Source organism: Sceloporus occidentalis, unplaced genomic scaffold, assembly GCF_023333645.1.
Source record: "Sceloporus occidentalis isolate IW3139 unplaced genomic scaffold, rSceOcc1.0.p SCAF_53, whole genome shotgun sequence".
Classification (NCBI taxonomy): Eukaryota; Metazoa; Chordata; class Lepidosauria; order Squamata; family Phrynosomatidae; genus Sceloporus; species Sceloporus occidentalis.
Genome location: NW_028317033.1, coordinates 1,982,688 through 2,002,115, shown reverse-complemented (window position 1 = coordinate 2,002,115; position 19,428 = coordinate 1,982,688). Strand labels below are relative to the sequence as shown.

General features: G+C 41.6%; 1 protein-coding gene across 1 annotated transcript; it reads left to right on the top strand.

Annotated features, from left to right (window-relative positions):
- The first annotated feature begins 316 nt into the window (after nucleotides 1–316).
- LOC149288188 (UBX domain-containing protein 7-like) lies at nucleotides 317–18,778 on the top strand. The gene is made up of 11 exons (XM_089492070.1): nucleotides 317–374; nucleotides 2,206–2,353; nucleotides 2,706–2,770; nucleotides 4,770–4,835; nucleotides 5,435–5,547; nucleotides 7,634–7,780; nucleotides 11,041–11,131; nucleotides 11,265–11,392; nucleotides 16,322–16,733; nucleotides 17,417–17,496; nucleotides 18,617–18,778. Exons 1-11 carry the CDS (start codon nucleotides 317–319, stop codon nucleotides 18,776–18,778), a joined length of 1,470 nt encoding a protein of 489 aa, XP_089348196.1.
- The last annotated feature ends 650 nt before the right edge of the window (nucleotides 18,779–19,428 follow it).

Genomic DNA, 19,428 nt, shown 5'->3' with positions numbered 1-19,428 from the left:
AGGGGTTAATAATGTATTATATGTATCTGCTTCAAGAAGATCTGCTGCTGACTCTGCAATAATTATATGCACTATACGGGGCTGTATAAAATGCACGTACATTTCCATTTAGCGATAGCGAGATCACGAATTTACAGGAAACGACAACCGCGCAACTACCTCAAGCAACATGTCCCTGTGACAGGTTGTGTGTTCAAAATTAAGCTTGTTGACAAAAAAAATGAAACCCTTGCAAAGCGCGTGCGTGAGGTGACGACGCCTGCGTTTCGCTGAGGCGCCGTGACGTCAGTGATTGTTGTTGTTTGGCGCGGGGAAGATGGAGGCGGATGGTGGGGTGTCCGCGCAGCTCCTAAGGGAGTTCACAGCCATAACCGGTGAGATGTTGGGCAGGGTGCGTCACCGGGAAGCTTGCTAGTGAATTCGCGTATAATTCCGCTTACCGGATAGTAAAGAATTGATAGAGGGAGGGAGTGTAAACTTATACCGTATCTGACAGCTCTTTTTAGTAGAGTAACCGCATAGTCGGAGCAGCAGAAAGATGTGGAAGAGGAATCTCCCAACTGAATGTAGAAAGCTAAGGGTCCGCTCCAATAAACGTGTCACAGTATTACTCACCTGACAGCTGGCAGACGGCGCTGATTATATTCTAGTAATAAAGTGATATATGTCAATACATCTTGTGGTATTTGTCTTTCTATCCTGCATGGAAGGGGGCCTTTATGAAGCACCGACAATTTGCTTTACTTACCGTCCATACAATCAATGGGTATAACAGAACTAGAACTGACCAACCCATACATTAGATAACATGCTTACTATCTAGAAGATTCATTATCCAAGTAGAACCTTCTGCTTTATTGTCTTCTCCTCTTTTTATAATTATTAAACATAATAAGTGTTCCAAAATTGAACAGATTGGGTGATTTTATTACCGGCAAAAAGTAAAGAGTTACTAATCTGGTACCTGGTAATAAACTGGTGCGGGAATCGATTTATGTGGTTGTAGAACCATTTACAAAATAATAAAACACGTGTGTGTGTATATATATATATATACATGTTAAAATATTGTACAGGGCCCAACATAGCTACACCTGACATATTGTGACTATAACATTATTTACATATTATGGTTTTGATCTTTTGGTTCAGTATAACCATTTATTCTACATTTTCTTATGGCTCCCAGTAAATTATACCTAATGTATTTACAGCCGTGTAAACATTAATTAAATGCATTCATTTATTTAGCTGTTTTTACTATTATTATTATAATAAGAAGAAGAAGAAACAAAATACGCAAGGCCCTGATGTGCCAAGCAGCATTGAGAATCGGGTGCATTACAATATTCTTTTTATTAATCTTGGACACGGCCCCCCTAGAGAAGAATGCATTTGGAGTGTGAGAACCATAATAACACCTGTGTGTACGTATACACCGTAGTATCGGGCTAGGGTTTGTCACTAGTGTTAGGAGGCAGCATTTCTATGTGAATTGTTGCAGTAAGAACACAGATCATCCAGGCACAGGGGCTTCTACGTGCTTCTGACCTTGTAGCTGGGGTCAGCAGAGATCCTTCTGTTACGGCACTCGTGCCATCAGCATGTAGAGTTTGTTACACTTGCAAAGGTGCCAGCCGAGTGGAGGGGGGCAAGCAGTTCTCTATAGCAATTGTCAGAGAAATCCTGGGGTCTTTAACATATTAAATGAAGGAAATGAAAAAAAAGATACTGCCCTTTTTGTAAAGAAAACCACACATGTAGCAATGTAGCTGAGGGACCAACATTGTGGTTAGTGATCTCACAGATTTAGTTTTTATGTATTTGTTGCACGTCTCCTGCATGACAGACTTGCATGAGTTGGGTCTCCATAATACACATTGATGAGCCAGAAAACTACATCTCACTGTAGTGTATGTACCAGTTCATGGTTTAGTGAATAATGCTTCCTCACACTCACTCTGCTCCATTTGACTGTCTTCATCTGTCTGGATATATAGCTATACTTAGGAAAAACTCTTGGGTTGGTGATGTCTATATTTGTTATATTGCATAACTGATGCCTTCTTTTGCATCTGATAAAACGTTTGGTCATTTTTATCACTCACTGGTAAGACGTAGAGAGATGTTAATGTCTGCAGGTGTTGTAGCTATAGGGCTTTGCAGTAAGACTGCTTTTCTTCATTGGTTTTGTATTGTTTGCAGGTGCCGGTGAAAGTGTGGGTAAGCACATGTTAGAAGCATGTAATCATAACCTGGAGATGGCAGTCACCATGTTCCTGGATGGAGGTGGCATGGCGGAGGAGCCTAGTACCAGCTCGGCTGGGACTTCTACAGCTCACCCTTCCACTGAGTAAGGAAATCAAGTTGTGTTTATATTTAAAGAGAACAACTCTGTATTAAGATGCAAAATGTTGCGAAATTGGTAAAAACCACTGGAATGTTTTTTGATTTCCCATATCTAACACAATAATAACACCATATAAATATAGAGCATCCACATCTTGTTTAATGTTTTATCCCTCTTAAATTAATGGTGAATACACAACTAGTGGAACGTGTTTCTTCTGTAATCAAGTAGGTTTAAGATTATTAGAATCTCCCTAGACTATTTAATGGCTTTAAGTACACTTATGGAACATTCTTTTATTTTAATACTGCTTTTAACATGGAAAAAATATACCCCCATTTATTTTTTATTCTAGAGATGACGTCAGAGCACCAATTCCACAAAAGCAAGAAATCCTTGTGGAGCCTGAAATGTTTGGTGGTGAGTTAAGACATAGTATGTCAAAAATCTTCATAGTGGTTCCCTAACTTACATCTAGGGCTGCAACTAACGATTATTTTAATAATCGATTAGTTGGCCGATAATTTTTTCGATTAATCGATTAATCGGATAAAAAAAAACAATATGCAAATTTTTCGTTTATTTAAAATAATTTAATGAACTGGATGTTAAAAAAACAACTTAAAATTTACATTAACATTCTTATTTTGTTATGATGTAATAAAAAACAATATTTTCAAAGTACAAGAACCCAAACACAATATTTATGAAACAAAATAACCCCAAACATTCTGAAAAGAGGTGGACTATTACTGTTCAAGAAACTTTGCCCCAGCCCTGGCACTTTGCACCCAGCACTTTGCACCCAGAACTTTGCACCCAGCCCTGGCACTTTGCACCCAGCCCTGGCACTTTGCGCCCAGCCCTGGCACTTTGCGCCCAGCCCTGGCACTTTGCGCCCAGCACTTTGCACCCACCCCTGGCACTTTGCACCCAGCACTTTGCACCCAGCACTCAGTACTTTGCCTCAGCCCTGGCACTTTGCACCCAGCACTTTGCACCCAGCCCTGGCACTTTGCACCCAGCCCTGGCACTTTGCACCCAGCACTTTGCACTCTGCCCCTGCACCCAGTCTCCAACTCTGCCCTGCCCCCAGCCCTGCCCCCACACTCACACCCTGCCCCCACACTCACACCCTGCACCCACTCTGCCCTGCACCCACTCTGCCCTGCACCCACACTCACACCCTGCACCCACACTCACACCCTGCCCTGCACCCAGTCTCCCACTCTGCCCTGCACCCACACTCACACCCTGCATCCCCACCCCCACTCTGCCCTGCACCCAGTCTCCTGCCCCCACACCCTGCCCTGCATCCCCACCCCCACTCTGCCCTGCACCCACACTCACACCCTGCCCTGCATCCCCTGAAACCCCACCCCCACCCCCGCGAATCGCTCTGTGCGAATGGAGCCACTCGCACAGAGCGATTCGCGCAGACATGAAGAATACTTACCTCCGGAACGCGTCACGTAACTAAAAGAAGGCGGAGACTGCAGAAGCGGGGAACGCTCGCGGAGGTAAGTAAACAACGAATCGATCACTCGATTAATCGATAACGGAAATCGTCGACAACGATTTCTGTTATCGATTATCGATTTTATCGATTCGTTGTTTCAGCCCTACTTACATCTCCCTACTGATATCTAAATACATTCCTTCCAGTATCTCCGCTCATCCGTCAGTCTTTGTCATTCGCGCTTATTAACACTTCTCATGCTCGCCCGCAAGATTCCTCAAGGGCTGCCCCCATTCCTTGGAATGCTCTTCCCCAGCCTATTAGACTCCCTTCCCTCCCACCCACCTGTAGCTCACCTTTCTTATTCTCTGTCCTGCAGTAGGACTGCAGTTATGTCCGGCAATATTATCTCTTCATCCAGTCTTTATACTGGGTTATACTCTCCTGATTGGTTTATCACAACGAATAACACTTTTACCTTCTGTGTAATATTCCCCAACTCCTTGTAGATTGTAAGCCCAGTAAAGCAGTTACCTTTTGTTTCTGTAGGTTGAAATTATGTACTATTTATGTTCCTGTTTACCCATTGTACAGCGCTGCAGAATATGGTGGTGACATATAAATCAATGAATAATAATAGCATGTGTTTAACAGAGTCTGAGCAATGTCTAAATGCATTAGCTAAGCAAACACCGATCAGACAAGCAAAAGCATTTGGGATTGTACAAACTACCTAAGTAATGTATATTATTGTTATCTGCACTGCCAACATATGCCACACTTTGTAGAATGGACACAAACATCTAGTTACTTTTATTGACTGCCATCATATTCTGCAGCGCATTACAATGGGTTAATTCTTACAAACACATAGTTAGTGCATAGTATTAGTTTAATTCTCAAATGTATATGGTGGTATAGCTGTACCAACCTATATATTTTATTTCCTTCCTCGTTAAGCTCCTAAAAGACGAAGACCGGCTCGTTCAATATTTGATGGTTTCCGGGACTTCCAGACTGAAACCAGTAAGTATATGTCTAGCTTAACAGTCTACTTTAAATACAGGACTTAAATAATATATCACTTAACCATATAGTTAGCCATATTTATGACCATCAGTTCTGGGGCATTTGTAAACATGAAGCAGTCGCCACTTTTCCTGACCTTTGGACATGTTTGTCATTTTGCAGGTTAAATAACTTATTAGGTGGTCAACATGTATGATGAGTCAATAAATATTATGAAGCAAATGCATCGTTTTGGCATACTTCTATACATTTTGTAATAGAACAATGGCCTGTAGTACCATGGGGTACCGTAATTATCTCGCGGTAGCTTGGTGGAGCACTTGTTTGCAAAAACAAACAAACAAAAAAAAAAAGTATTTTGTTAGCCTACATCTCGGGGGCCGCCGGGTTGTGTTCCTATTCGCTTCCCAATGGGACAAACCAAACCTATGCCAACATTGAAGCATGTGCTTGCCTAGGGTTTCCAATACACACCTGTGACACAGTAGTCTAATGCATTTATTTAGTAATTATGAAACTGGATGTATTTATCTCTAGTATGCTCATCTCTGGCAGTCTTCTATAATCATATTTATTCCCCATTTGGGCTACTGCAGTCCGTCAAGAGCAGGAGCTGCGGAATGGAGGAGCTGTGGATAAGAAGCTCACAACACTTGCTGACCTCTTCCGACCACCAATTGACCTTATGCATAAAGGCAGTTTTGAGACAGTAAGTACGCTGGATTGTCATTAAGCAGACATTTTTATAGTTTTTGTTTGTCCTCAATGTTAATAACTGAAATATTTTACCAATATTAATACCAGATAAAAATCAGCTTGCTGATCTCTATTTCAGCATTGTATATGCTGCAGAATGTTCCTGGACATGTTTGAACTATTGGAAACATTTTCAAACATTATGCCTGGAAACAAAGTTTGGCGAATCTACTTAAATACCGGTGTTCCACATTAAGTCTCATTGCTAGCGCTTAGTATGCGTGACTTCATGTGGGATGTTTCTGGAGAATGTATGTTGCAGTACTGTGTTAACCCCTTAATGACAAAGCCCGTACATGTACAGGCTCAAAATACATTGTCCTTTAAGGGGTTAAAGCTTAGCTGTTTGTGATAATAATCCATCCTAATTAAAATGGTAATGGATATATTCACAGGCTTGTCATTACAATTAAAGGTTCTCTTGAACCTCGAGACATGAATGCATTCTTAAAAGGGTGGCCAATTGGTCAGCCCTCTTCCAGGTACTGTTTTGTTCTGTAAAAACAAATGCAAAAACAAAGTGAAATATCATTATATTGGGTTCCTTGTTACTTTTTAGGAGTGCTGAAACAGAATAAACATGATAATAGCATAGGCAGTTCTGCTATTACCCATGTTTTTCTAATTTCAGACCATCTAAAAAGAAGTAATTTGTCTAAGTGAAGAAAGCTTGACAGCTGTCTGAAATGTCAGGACCCCCTCAGCTAGTATGAAGACCTGTAAATTCTCTGAAACTGTGAGTTGGCCCTTAATAAATATTCGGGCCATTTTTATGGCTTTTTTGGTTGTTTGTGTTTTTTTAATTGTTCAGTGGTGAAACGTTGTAAAGCAGATCCCGAGGCCCATAATATAGTTGGAACTACAGTTCCTGTGATGTATACAAATATCTCTGAATTAACAAATATTATTATCTTTTATTTATATAGCGCCAACAATCTCATTTTCAAACATAGAAGATTAGCTGTCAGTGTGCACCAACATTGGAAATTCACGAACGGCTGAGCTGCTCATAGAATCTACCGAGCAGAGTATTCATTTTGTGTAGTTGAGGACTGAGATTTCAACAAAACACTGTATGAATATACTGCTAATTGCATTGCTTCTGCTAATGTACTTCTGTATTCATCGGAATCGGAATCGATGCACTCACCATAGCTAGGGCTGAGCAAGTTTTAGTAACCAAGTTACTGCAGGTGCCTAACTTATACTTTCATATATTGCGCCCTAAGGTTTTGTTCCATCCAGGCTCCTTAAAGATTGAGGTTTTCTCCTAACTTTACTATGTAGTTTCTGAATTCTGTGATGATCTGTCATCACATCTGAGGTGCCCCTTTGGATGCTTTGGGGACCACTCTTTGAATAGAAGTCTAGACAAGAGGTTTGGTTTGCTTCACCCACATCTATGGAGCTCTTTGTCGTGACCAGGGCCCTCAGCTACTGCCCTCCTACATAGAGTCTGTAGACATCAGTACAAGAAGACAGCATCCAGAAAACCTCCTCTCAATCCCCCCCAGCAAAATCAAAGGTCTTAAGAAGTTGAAAAACTCCCTAGGACCCAGATACACTTTGACTTTTCCTGTGACAAGAAACAAGAACAAAAAACAAAATTGTAGCTGAGACAGACCAAAAAAAGTAATATTTCCAGATCCCAATGTATGACTCAAGTTAAAAATAAATCCACTTACCAGCCAATACTCTGTGCTCCATCATGCAGACGTGTCAAGCCACACCGTGAATCGATAACATATGCCTAGTTAGGATGACTCCTGGGGGCTCACTCAGATTAGTATCTTGTTCCTAACTTGTCCAACCTTATGTTCAGTTGCCCAAGTCATTCTCTGTACACCCCTTGAAAAGACAAAATACATTTGGTCTTAACCAAAACCAAGCCCAGAGAGCTGTTGCAGCCAAGGTGATAGTGTTTAGAAATGTACTCTTTTGAAACTGTATGTTTAGTGTAACGTACATAAAACATTTAAAAATGTATTGTGTATTAATATCAAAAGATATATAGACTAATAAACAGTGTTGCTTTTCAGGCCAAGGATTGTGGGCAGTTACAGAACAAATGGCTAATGATTAACATTCAGAATGTGCAGGATTTCGCATGCCAGTGCTTAAATAGGGACATCTGGAGCAATGATTCTGTGAAGACACTTATACGAGAGCATTTCATCTTCTGGCAGGTAAGCGAACTTCTCCTGAGCTCTGCTGCAATATCACCCATTACAGAAACCATTTCAAAGCCTCATCATCAACCATTAGACATCTTGCTTTCCCTTTGTTTAATTGTAACTTTGGGGCTCGACAAATCCCAGTCATTTGACATACATTTTTATGCTACCCTTTTTTTCCGTTTGCCAAGGTGACATTTACCTTTCTGGCCCCAAAATTGCACATGCATTTGTGATTACAGGTGTGCTTCAAATGTGCACATAGTTGTTTTTGCCAAATTTATCATAAAACTCGTGTATACGGCAGTCTGTAACTGGGATTTGCAAAGCATAGTTTAGATTTTTGCTGTCATGTAATGAAGTGGGCTTACATGCACAGCGCTCGGTATGGTAAGCGGACATGTCATTGTATTGCAACATTCTGCATAGAACTTAGCAATATAATGTAATAATGGTCTCTTCTGTATGTGGCATTTATTTATTATGACCCTGCGTCTATAAGAAAATTAAACATTCAAAAAGTTTGTGTTGTGATGGCCAATTTGACAAAAAAAAAATACAACATTTCTGTAATTTAGCAAGATAATTTTTTCAGTGCAGTAAATGATCCCAGTGTGGTTTTTCCCTTGTGGTCCCTTGTGCGCAGGAAAAGTGGGTTATATCCTTTGTCGTGTCTGGAGGCTGGCAAAGAATATTTGTTTTTGCTGCTCTCTCCCATGGATATAACCGCACCCTGCTTGCAGAAAGCTCCAGAAGCATGTTGGATCCTCTGGAAATTGTTTTTTTTTCTTTACTTTAAGTTGGGAGTAAGTTTTTATTTTACAAGAGTCTGATTTACTCCTCTTTAGCAAGCTGAATTGGGCCCTTCCCCTCATTGGCAGCCTGCCTGACCAAGTGGAAAAGTTTAATAGATGCCTCAGGCCAGTCTTCCGACCTGGTGTTGACAGTTGGTAGGTCCCATAGCAGTCACATCAGGCACCGGTCTTATTTATTTAGTTTCACTTTTCTGAATTTTATTTAATTTTTTTCTCTTTAGTGAATTAGCTTTAGCACCATCTAGTGGTTCTCCGAAGTGGAACTTTTTGTTGGACGTCACGTCCCGAGGGCAGCTGTAGCAGGAGAGCCGAATCAGAATCCATTAACAAATCACTGCTAGTAGACTGCCAGAAATCACAGAAAGGACATGTGCTTAACAGAGCACCTCCTTGTGCGGGAGCTTTAGATGTTTGGAGGTTTCTTCCCTGGCTAAAAGTTGCAGCCACCAAAAGCAGTAAATCCAATACACCACAAAATATCGGAAAGCTTCACAGCACGTCCAGCACGGTCCCTGAAGCTTGCTTGGGAGCCTAATTTCAATTTTCCTTGCTCGTGTTTCAGCCGAGGAGATGCCCTGTTTTTTTTCTCCACACATTCCACACAGACAGAAGTTTAAACTGCAAAGTGCATCATTATGTAGCCGGTCATCTTGTGCTTCATAGCTATTAGGCCATATTAGTGACATATTGGTGACCGTATTGTGATAACTTACAATGAAGGCTACAACTTATCTGACTCCTGCAGGATCCCTGGCATTCCAGCTTGTTTTCTGGGCTTCATGCCCTTAGACAATAATTAGAGTCCCGAGGCATGGTCACTGGCCTGTGTGGTTTCCAGTGCTTCTGAGTTTGTACACAATGTTTGAAACAAACTACTAAGAACCCCTCTCTAACTTACACAGGTAGTACTTAAAGCAAGCCAGAACTTGTTCCAGTCCAGCTACAGACACCAGCCGTCCAACTACAGTTTCATTCTTATGCCTCCAATCCGACACAGATCTCAGTAAATCTTTTTACTTAAACTTGTGCGATCTGCCCTAAGCATCTCAGACCAAGCTCTTACACTGGCCAAGGGAGAAGCATTCTTTAGGGTCAGCATCCTCACTCCACCCATACTTTACCAGTCTACAAGACACTTGACTAGGATTAAGAAGTGGAAGGTCCCTGAAGAGGATATTTCTTCAAAATTCTTCTGTATCCTGTTCCTGAGGATTTTGCCAATAAATGTCACGAGACCTACCCCATCATAGCTAGACTGCCTTGCTGCACCACATTACAATGTAAAGATTCTGCCTTCTTTAAGGGCCCATTTGTTTAAAATATTTTTACACTCCATCAGGGCTTCTGCCTTGCTTCCTTAGCACCTTAGTCATGTAGTAGCCATAGCCTGGATAACAACGCTTAGTGCTTTTTGTGTGATAGCCTCTAGAGCTACAATAATTTGACCTGTACCAATTCAACTAGAAGCTGTGCTAGATTCACAAGGCCATCTCTTTCGTTAGTTTTGCGGCCTTAGATATGATATTACCTCTCAGTGGAGTAGAACCATATGGTTTGAAGTTCAGGAACACCATATTGAAACACTTGCTTCTAGGGCTGCCTTAAACAGTAGATTTGTCTTTTTGGACTGAATATTAAGTCCGTCTTTCCCCAATATGCTGGGAGGACCATTTTCCAGAACAGCTTTTCCCACGTGTTCCCTTTTTCTACCAATCCTTTTGACATAAACAGCAGGAAGGTTGTCATATTTAAAAACAAACAAAAGCCACCAGAACTAAACGCAAAGACCCAATCCCTTAATTTACCTCCTGGTGAGATGTTGGGTGTCTCCCTAGAATCATTCCCTGTCAATAATCTCTTGGGCATGGGATCTGGTTTCCAGGTACCAAATGTCCTTCCTGATGGCCACATACCTTCCCTTCTGAAGAATTCCGGACTTGTGCTCCTGCAGGACTAATGTTCCACTTAGGCTGGAGGGAAATGTTATGCACCTTTTTCTCACAGGCCCAAAGCCAATGCTGGAAGCCCCGTCCTTTGTTTCTTTATCTGTGTCCAACTACTGTCCATTCCATCTGTTTGGCTTGGCTAAGTGTCAGCTGATCTTTAGTGAGTAGGTAAAGGAACTGTACTCAAAGGGAGGGAAGATAAATAAGAAAGGTTATTATTTTACCCCTGCCTTTAGAGATGTCTGATGATATAACCCACCTGTCCAGGTCTACAAGAAATTTATTTAATTGTGAGTAAAAAATAGTTTTTTCTTTAGGGGATGACATACTTGGCAACATTTAAAACTCGTGTTAGTCTCATAGGTAAATATGTACCACAGTTGAGTGCACATTTGGGACTCTGCTACTGTGGCCCCACTTTGCTACGGGCCCTATGCGGTAGTCAAGTTTGCATTGTTGCTAAATACGCTATCACTACTGTTTCAGGACATTATGTTCTGTGTTCTCACAGGTTTACCATGACAGCGAGGAGGGACAAAGATACATTCAGTTCTACAAGCTGCCACAATTTCCGTATGTCTCCATATTGGATCCTCGTACAGGTTAGTAATTTACCTGCTGCAAGGGTTATGCCTACGATTATCAGCGGAAAGCCCAGACGGTTTATTTTGATTCTTGCAAGTTTTATTGATTGCCAAAGTTATGTAACTTTGTTCTCTTGTTTTCAATACATAGGACAGAAAATGGTGGAATGGCACCAGCTGGATGTGACCTCCTTCCTGGAGCAAGTTACAGGGTTTTTAGGGGAACACGGGCAGCTTGATGGACTATCAACCAGCCCCCCCAAGAAAAGATTGCGATCTGTAAGTATTCATCAACTATTGCTTGTTAATAGCAGCAACTGATGTACCTGTGTATTAAAACATACAAACATAGATTTTGACTGTAGAAAAGAACCATTTGGCCCATCTAGTTTGCCCATTTTTCCTTATGGAATAGATTCTTACCCCTATCAGTCCTTGGTCTGGGCCCATATTGAGGATATCTTTATGTCTGTCCCATGCATTTTCTATCCCAGTGATTTCCCTCACTGCACTAATATAAACCACTTCTGCGTGGAGACTGTTCCATTCTGTTTACTACACTCTCAGTAAAGAAGAACTTTCTTACCCTCTGACCCTCCTTTTTAGACTATGACCTCTTGTTCTAACATTACTCCTCATTTCAATAAGCTTACCTCCTGTACTTTGTTAAATCCATTTACGTTTTTAAATGTTTCTATCACATCTCCCACTCTCTCTTCTTTCCTCCAAGCCATACATATTAAGACCCCTTAGCCTTTCCTGATATTTTTTATACCCTGCAAACCACTTACCATTTTTGTAGCCCTCGTTTGAATTCTCCTCAATGTGTCATTAGATGGGATCTCCAGAACGACACAATACTCTGGGTGATGCCTGACCAGATATCTGTAAAATGGCATAACCGTCTCTCTTTTTATTATGCTTACATTTTAAGTCCTCAGAGATAATTACCCCCAAGTCCATCTCGCCCTACGCTGCCTTGGGATTTTTACACCCCAAGTGCATTATTTTACATTTATCAACATTAAGCTGCAGCTGCCAGAATCTCAACCATTTTTCTATTTTACTTTTTCCAATTTAAATTGTTCCACTCAGAAGGTCTACCCTGTGGCAAAACTTTGTATCATCTGCAGAAATACACACGTTACCATTAAACCTTCTGCAATATCACAAATAAAAAGTACAAGTCCCAATACTGATCCCTGAGTTATCCCGATAATAATAAAAATAAAAAAATAAAATAATAAAAGTTCTTCCTCTGAATATACACCATTAACTACAACCTTCTGCCTCCTGTCACTCATTTTATCATATTCCCTAAACTACAGACATTTTGTACACATCACCTTCAAGCTACCTGTCACAACATGTTGAGGATTAGCATTTTCTGTATCTACGCTTATCCCACCACTCCTTTCCCAAATTCCCAAAGCTAAGCCCTGCCCTAAACCTACACTGGCTACTCCTTTAATGCTAGCTGCACCCTCATCACCACACTCTTGTTTAAAAGCTCCTACAACACTCTAAATAACCTTTCCACCGGTACTGCAGCCACCATTACTGCTAGACCCAACTGCAAAGTCTGCCAAGTTCTTTAAAAACTCAAATCCTTCCTTCTCAACTTTGGCTTCCATGCATTTATCTCCCTAAGCTCCTGCTTCCTCCCTGGTATAGCCAGAAAATATTCTGAAATTGTAATTTCCCTAAGTTTGTCACCTAGTTCCCTAAAATCTTTTAAGGACTCGCTACCTGCCATTGACTTTGTTATTAGTACCAACGTGAACTATGACCGCTGGATCATCACCAGACCCACCTAACAATCTGTCCACCTGGTCCACAACATGCGCAACCTGAGCGCTCGGGAGACCGCAAACTGTCCGGCATACCGGGTCTTGGTGGCAGGTTCTACTTTCCTTATAATTGCATTGGTTTCTGACACTCTGAAAGGTGCATGGGCTGTAGAGTTTCTCCTGCTTATTGCATGGTTAAAGTGGTGAAATGAAATAAGTGACCAATTACTAATTTAATTAAGCATTATGGAGGCCTAACTCAGCCCTTCTTGCAGAAAAAACTCTGGCCCGACGAGCTTTCGTAATATAAAGTCTATGACATGAAATGTTTCTTGTTTCCTGAAACGTACGCTTAACAAATAACCTTCTGTGCTGTTTATTCCATCATGGTAACAGGTATCGGATTTGTTGAAGTTAGATTTTTATGTCTCTTCAGTTCCTGATTATGCAACGGAAGCGTTATTAGAAAATAAGATCCATATGTCATTGGCACCTAGCTCAGCAGATCTATAGCGCCAGCAGATTCCATATTGCTGTTAAAATCGGGGGCAGTAAAATAATTTAAGATCTCACACAAAAGAGGATGATTGGGGGTGCATTTGGATAGGAGATTAGAGATATAACGGGGGTGCTGAGTTGGTAAAGGCCCTGAAGGTCAGGGTTAAAAGTTTGAATTTGTCTGGAGGGTATGGGAAGCCAATGGAGCTATTGGCACAGAGGAGCGGAAGATGAGAAATGGTGACAGAGGAAGTTTAGTCTAGCTACAGTGTCGAGGATGGATTGGAGCTTTGGACGTTTCAGCAGATTTGTGATGTTTTTTGGTGGAGGAGGTGTGGGAGGTATTACAAGGTTAAATGTTAACAGCTGTGGACAGACAGAAGCGAGAATTAGAAAAGTGACATATTCTGGAAGACAGACGGTTGTGAAATACCTATTAATGTTTCATCTTCAAAATGTATACAATCATTTGTGCAAGAAGGGAAATGCTTTTAGTCGATCCTACATATATTTGCATTGTCATAGTATGTCATTTGGTGCCTATAGACTCAAGTATTTGGAATACAGTTCCCTCTGTGGGTTGGGCTTGCAGTTGCAAAGATTAGCATTCCCTTTCAGGTGCACTTTTATATCTTAACTTTTATTATAAATCACACACACTCTATATGGACGAAAGTATCGGAGAGTTTCTGTGGGAATTTCCACCCGTCCATCCAGTAGAGCATTAGTGAGGTCAGGTACTGATGTTGGACGAGAAGGCCTGGCTCACAATCTCCGTTCCAGTCCATCCCAAAGGTGTTCGATGGGGTCGAGGTCAGGGCTCGACAATTCCACTTTCCGATAATACCCCTTACAGTTGGAATATGAAGCAGGGATTACATTTCATGATAGGTGTCATTCTATCACAGTACTACACTTCAATTTACTGAGCTCTTGAGAACAACCTATTTTTTCACTAATGTTTGTAAATGCAGGTGCTTGGTTTTATACACCTAGGTATAAATTAGTTTTTTGCCAAACAATTAGAAAAATGTTTTATTTAATATTAAGGGAACATCACTGCCCAGATCTACTTTGGGTTTGTCCTGAGCGAATACCCTCATGCCAACACTAAATCTGAGCCAATCACTTTGTTTTGACTGCGTCACACTTTGTGTGAAGGTGCTTGGATCTAGGGCTGCAACTAACGATTATTTTAATAATCGATTAGTTGGCCGATTATTTTTTCGATTAATCGATTAATCGGATAAAAAAAACAATATGCACATTTTTTGTTTATTTAAAATAATTTAATGAACTGGATGTTAAAAAACAACTTAAAATTTACATTAACATTCTTATTTTGTTATGATGTAATAAAAAAACAATTTTCAAAGTACAAAAACCCAAACACAATATTTATGAAACAAAATAACCCCAAACATTCTGAAAAGAGGTGGACTATTACTGTTCAAGAAACTTTGCACCCAGCACTTTGCACCTGGCACTTTGCACCCGGCACTTTGCACCCAGCCCTGGCACTTTGCACCCAGCACTTTGCCCCACCCCTGGCACTTTGCACCCGGCACTTTGCCCCGGCCCTGGCACTTTGCACCCAGAACTTTGCACCCAGCCCTGGCACTTTGCACCCAGAACTTTGCACCCAGCCCTGGCACTTTGCACCCAGCCCTGGCACTTTGCACCCAGCACTTTGCACCCGGCACTTTGCACCCAGCCCTGGCACTTTGCACCCAGCACTTTGCACCCAGCCCTTTGCACCCAGCCCCAGCCCTGGCACTTTGCACCCAGCCCTGGCACTTTGCACCCAGCCCTGGCACTTTGCACCCAGCCCTGGCACTTTGCACCCAGCCCTGGCACTTTGCACCCAGAACTTTGCACCCAGCCCTGGCACTTTGCACCCAGCCCTGGCACTTTGCACCCAGCCCTGGCACTTTGCACCCAGCCCTGGCACTTTGCACCCAGAACTTTGCACCCAGCCCTGGCACTTTGCACCCAGCCCTGGCACTTTGCACCCAGCCCTGGCACTTTGCACCCAGCCCTGGCACTTTGCACTGTGCCCCTGCACCCAGTCTCCAACTCTGCCCTGCACCCAGCCCTGCCCCCACATTCTGCCCTGCCCCCACACTCACACCCTGCACCCACTCTGCTCTGCACCCACACTCACACTCTGCCCTGCACCCAGTCTCCAACTCTGCCCTGCACCCCCACCCCCACTCTGCCCTGCACCCAGTCTCCTGCCCTGCCCCCACACTCACACCCTGCCCTGCATCCCCACCCCCACCCTGCCCTGCACTCAGTCTCCTACCCTGGCCTGCCCCCCCCACCCCCACTCTGCCCTGCATCCCCTGAAACCCCACCCCCACCCCCGCGAATCGCTCTGTGCGAACGGAGCCACTCGCACAGAGCGAACCGCAACTAAAAGAAGGCGCGTGTAGCGGAAGCGGGGAACGCTCGCGGAGGTAAGTAAAAGGAGCCGAGTGCTCCAACAACGAATCGATCACTCGATTAATCGATAACGGAAATCGTCGACAACGATTTCCGTTATCGATTATTATCGATTTTATCGATTCGTTGTTTCAGCCCTACTTGGATCATTTTTATGCATGATAAAAAAGGTCAGATTTTGCATGTTCTCAAACCATAGATATGATTGCATGACATTTTCCTTTTACAATGAACTCTTAAAAAGTCAATTTTTTTTTACTAACATTTTTTGTTCTTCAACTGTATTCTTTTTTTGTCCTTGTGATGGTTCTAGTTTTTCAAGCAAATAATCACAAAAACACGTCACATTTTGAGTACTTTCATCTACACATCGCCCCTAATGAGTCTTAACTAGCAGATATTTCATATCAGTATGTATCTTGACAAAAATAAGTCCAGCTGCAACAATGAAAAATGTGGATGTCTTCTGTTCCAGGAAAGCCTTATTGATGCCAGCGAGGATAGCCAGCTGGAGGCTGCTATCCGTGCCTCCTTACAGGAGACACATTTTGATTCTGCAGCCAACAAGCGAACGCCTCGTTACGAAGAGGAATCTGACTCGGAGTTATACTCGGGGAGCGAGGAATTCATCTCCGTCTGTGGTTCAGACCATGAGGACGAGGACAAACCCGATGTGGAATCATCTAATGAACAGGAGAACTTCAACAGCAAGCCAACAATTTCCCCTGTTACAGAACTAAACCACAGGACGGACGAAATGGAAAGGACACTGCCTGCTGAGAATGAAAAAACAGAGGAAGACATCGCAAACCACATATCCCAACCAGCAAACACAGTTCATGCTGATGAAAAACCGGGGTGCTCGGGAGAAGGCGCTGAGACCAATGGTGAGTTCTGTATCTGGGGACATCAACACCGTCATGTTAAAATAATTTGTGCTTAATTTGCACTATTGTTAAAATGATTAATTAACCAGATACACATTACGAAAGAGTCACCCTGTCAACCTTTTCTGTACTAGATAAGGGGGGGAGGTAGCCAAACATTGTAGTTAAATATGTTACGTGATCCTCAAGAAGTGTCAGAAAAGAAACTTTTCATTATACTTTGCCGCTTCAAGCCTTGCAAAATCAAGAATAACCTTGAGATTAAATTGACTTTTTTCCAGGAAATGGATAAAGCAATATTTTACCGCAGTAGTGTCATTATATTTTATTTACACAGCGCCGGCATTTTACGCTTCTGTACCTTTTTGTCATTCAAAAGGGTATAATAAACCTAGAATTGATTAACTAAGACAAAGCTATACATTAGGTAAACAGGGGCCTGCTCGCAATATTACAATCTAGACGTTGAGATTAATTAATGTTAAGCAAATTTTGAACCAAACTACAGATAGCCGGCATTCTTCTGAAAAAATTCTATGCTTAACTAAATATAAAAATTGGTTTGTATTGTAGTAGACACCATAAACTTCCAACTTTATAACATGAAATTCTTCATTATTTGTCTTGCTGATTATGCCCTTCCTTTTTTAAAATTCCCTTTTTTATTATATTTTGAAATATAGGACCAAAAGCTAAACTAATGCTCCGTTACCCAGATGGCAAAAGGGAACAGATTTCATTACCGGAAAAGGCCAAGTTACTGGTAAGGGTCCTTGTCATGTAATTATGTGTTCAGTGTTTTACTCTATTCCTCTTATACACCCTTGTGATTTACTTGCTCCAAGAACTTTCATTGCCACTCCAACAATATTGTTGTGTATTGTTTTATATAGCGCCATTATATTCTGCAGCGATATACAAAGGGTAGACAGGACATAACAATTAGTATAAAGCATAACAAGATGACTTACAGAAACAGGTGAGGAGGGCACTGCTCAAAGGAGTTTACAATCTAGAAGGAGTTAGGGTGTATTATGCAAGAGGTAAAGGTGCCGTTGTTAGGGATGGTCCAGCCTCGTTAGTATCGCAGGAAGGGGACAAGGAGAGATGAGCTAAAGGAAGATGGGATGAAGGGTGTTAATGCGTAAATTCGTAGGAGTCCTTAAAAATAAATTGATGTGTTATGTAATATATCATCCCCTGCCTTCGGTCAAGTCGTCTGTTTGATGACCATTTATTCACCCTGTCACTCCTGCATTATTATTATTTATTGTTTTATATAGCGCTTGCCTTTACTGAGCCCAACCACAATGGTGTGCGTGTGCTAACCCATTAAAGGACAGATTATCAGATGCCGCTAACTCGTCAGCATTTCTTAGCACTGGTTAGATTACAGAAAGACCAGGGGCAGTAAATGACACATAGCGTCGCTGGTCCTGAAGGCCCCAGTTAAACTTTTGTTTTACTCTTAACTTCCCTCTCCATTCTCGCTATGTTCTTCAATCGACTAGCGCATTGTGTGGGTCAAATTTTAAACAACAGCTACTTTTGTTGGGTAATGTCAGAGCACCGCTGCCATTGGGCTTGGTTATTTTAATGGACACAAAGGATCTTATGTTTGAAAAGCAGCCGGTGGGACGTTTCTGCTTTTGGTCTTTGCTCTGCCTGGGGCGAGATTAAGAGGAACAGTGATATTATAGTCTGGTTCTGTTGCTGTATGCTATGCCTAGTTCTTTTCTGTAATGTGCATCAAGTGTCCTGTACCTGTCTTTTGAGTTTTCTGTCTGAAGTAATGCTCAGAAATATTTTATTTAACTCTTTGAGGTTACCTTTTAACCTGCTTTACCTCACTTGACATGTCTGCAATGTCTCTTCCTTCTCAGGCTTTAGTCAAGCATGTGCAACTCAAAGGATATCCCAATGAACGATTTGAGCTCCTTACAAACTTTCCACGGCGGAAGCTGTCACACCTGGACTATGATGTCACATTACAGGAAGCTGGACTATGCCCGCAAGAGACTGTCTTTGTACAGGAAAGGAATTAATATCCCTTATCTCCCACCAAAAAAAAAATCAGTTACTTGACCATAATGTTGTGCCCCAATCAATGGATATCCTGCTCATCATGGTTGATATTTGGGCATGGCTGATCCTGGCTGGTTCTTCTATTCTCCACCATGTTCCAGTAAGAAGGAGCCAGAATGCTGAGCTGCGATGAAGATAGCTTTTCAACTTGATTTTTAATGTGTTTTCCCCAATGGTTATTAATTCCATATTCACTTATGCCCTTTTCTTTTCATTATCTGATTCATTAAAATCCCTTACATGTCACAGGGAATGGAACAAGCCATTCCTATAAAGATAAACCTTTTGCTATTGTCTACAGACTGGAAACAAAGGTACATACTATGCAGACTTTAGTTATTTATTATCCTTTTTTTTCCTGAATATGGAAATACCTATGCCTTCTGTTTTCTTTTTTAGCCATATTTTTTTTTACATGCTGTCTTTACCCTATCAGGTCCAAAATCCTGTTTGATGCTAATTCTTAATGTTCTATGGTATTTGAAAAATTGTCATTTGCTAACATAATCTGCAGTGAAACAGTTAATCCTTGCTACATAAACCAATTTCTAATAATGAAACATCTCGATTAAATAAAGTCTTCTTTATATTAGTATTTGTACCATGTTTA

Bases quoted from the DNA above. Each gene is read 5' to 3' on its own strand.
- LOC149288188 (XM_089492070.1), top strand. From the start codon at position 317: ATGGAGGCGGATGGTGGGGTGTCCGCGCAGCTCCTAAGGGAGTTCACA. The intron at 2,354-2,705 runs GTAAGGAAATCA...TTTTTATTCTAG, and splicing joins ACAGCTCACCCTTCCACTGA to AGATGACGTCAGAGCACCAA. The intron at 5,548-7,633 runs GTAAGTACGCTG...GTTGCTTTTCAG, and splicing joins ATAAAGGCAGTTTTGAGACA to GCCAAGGATTGTGGGCAGTT.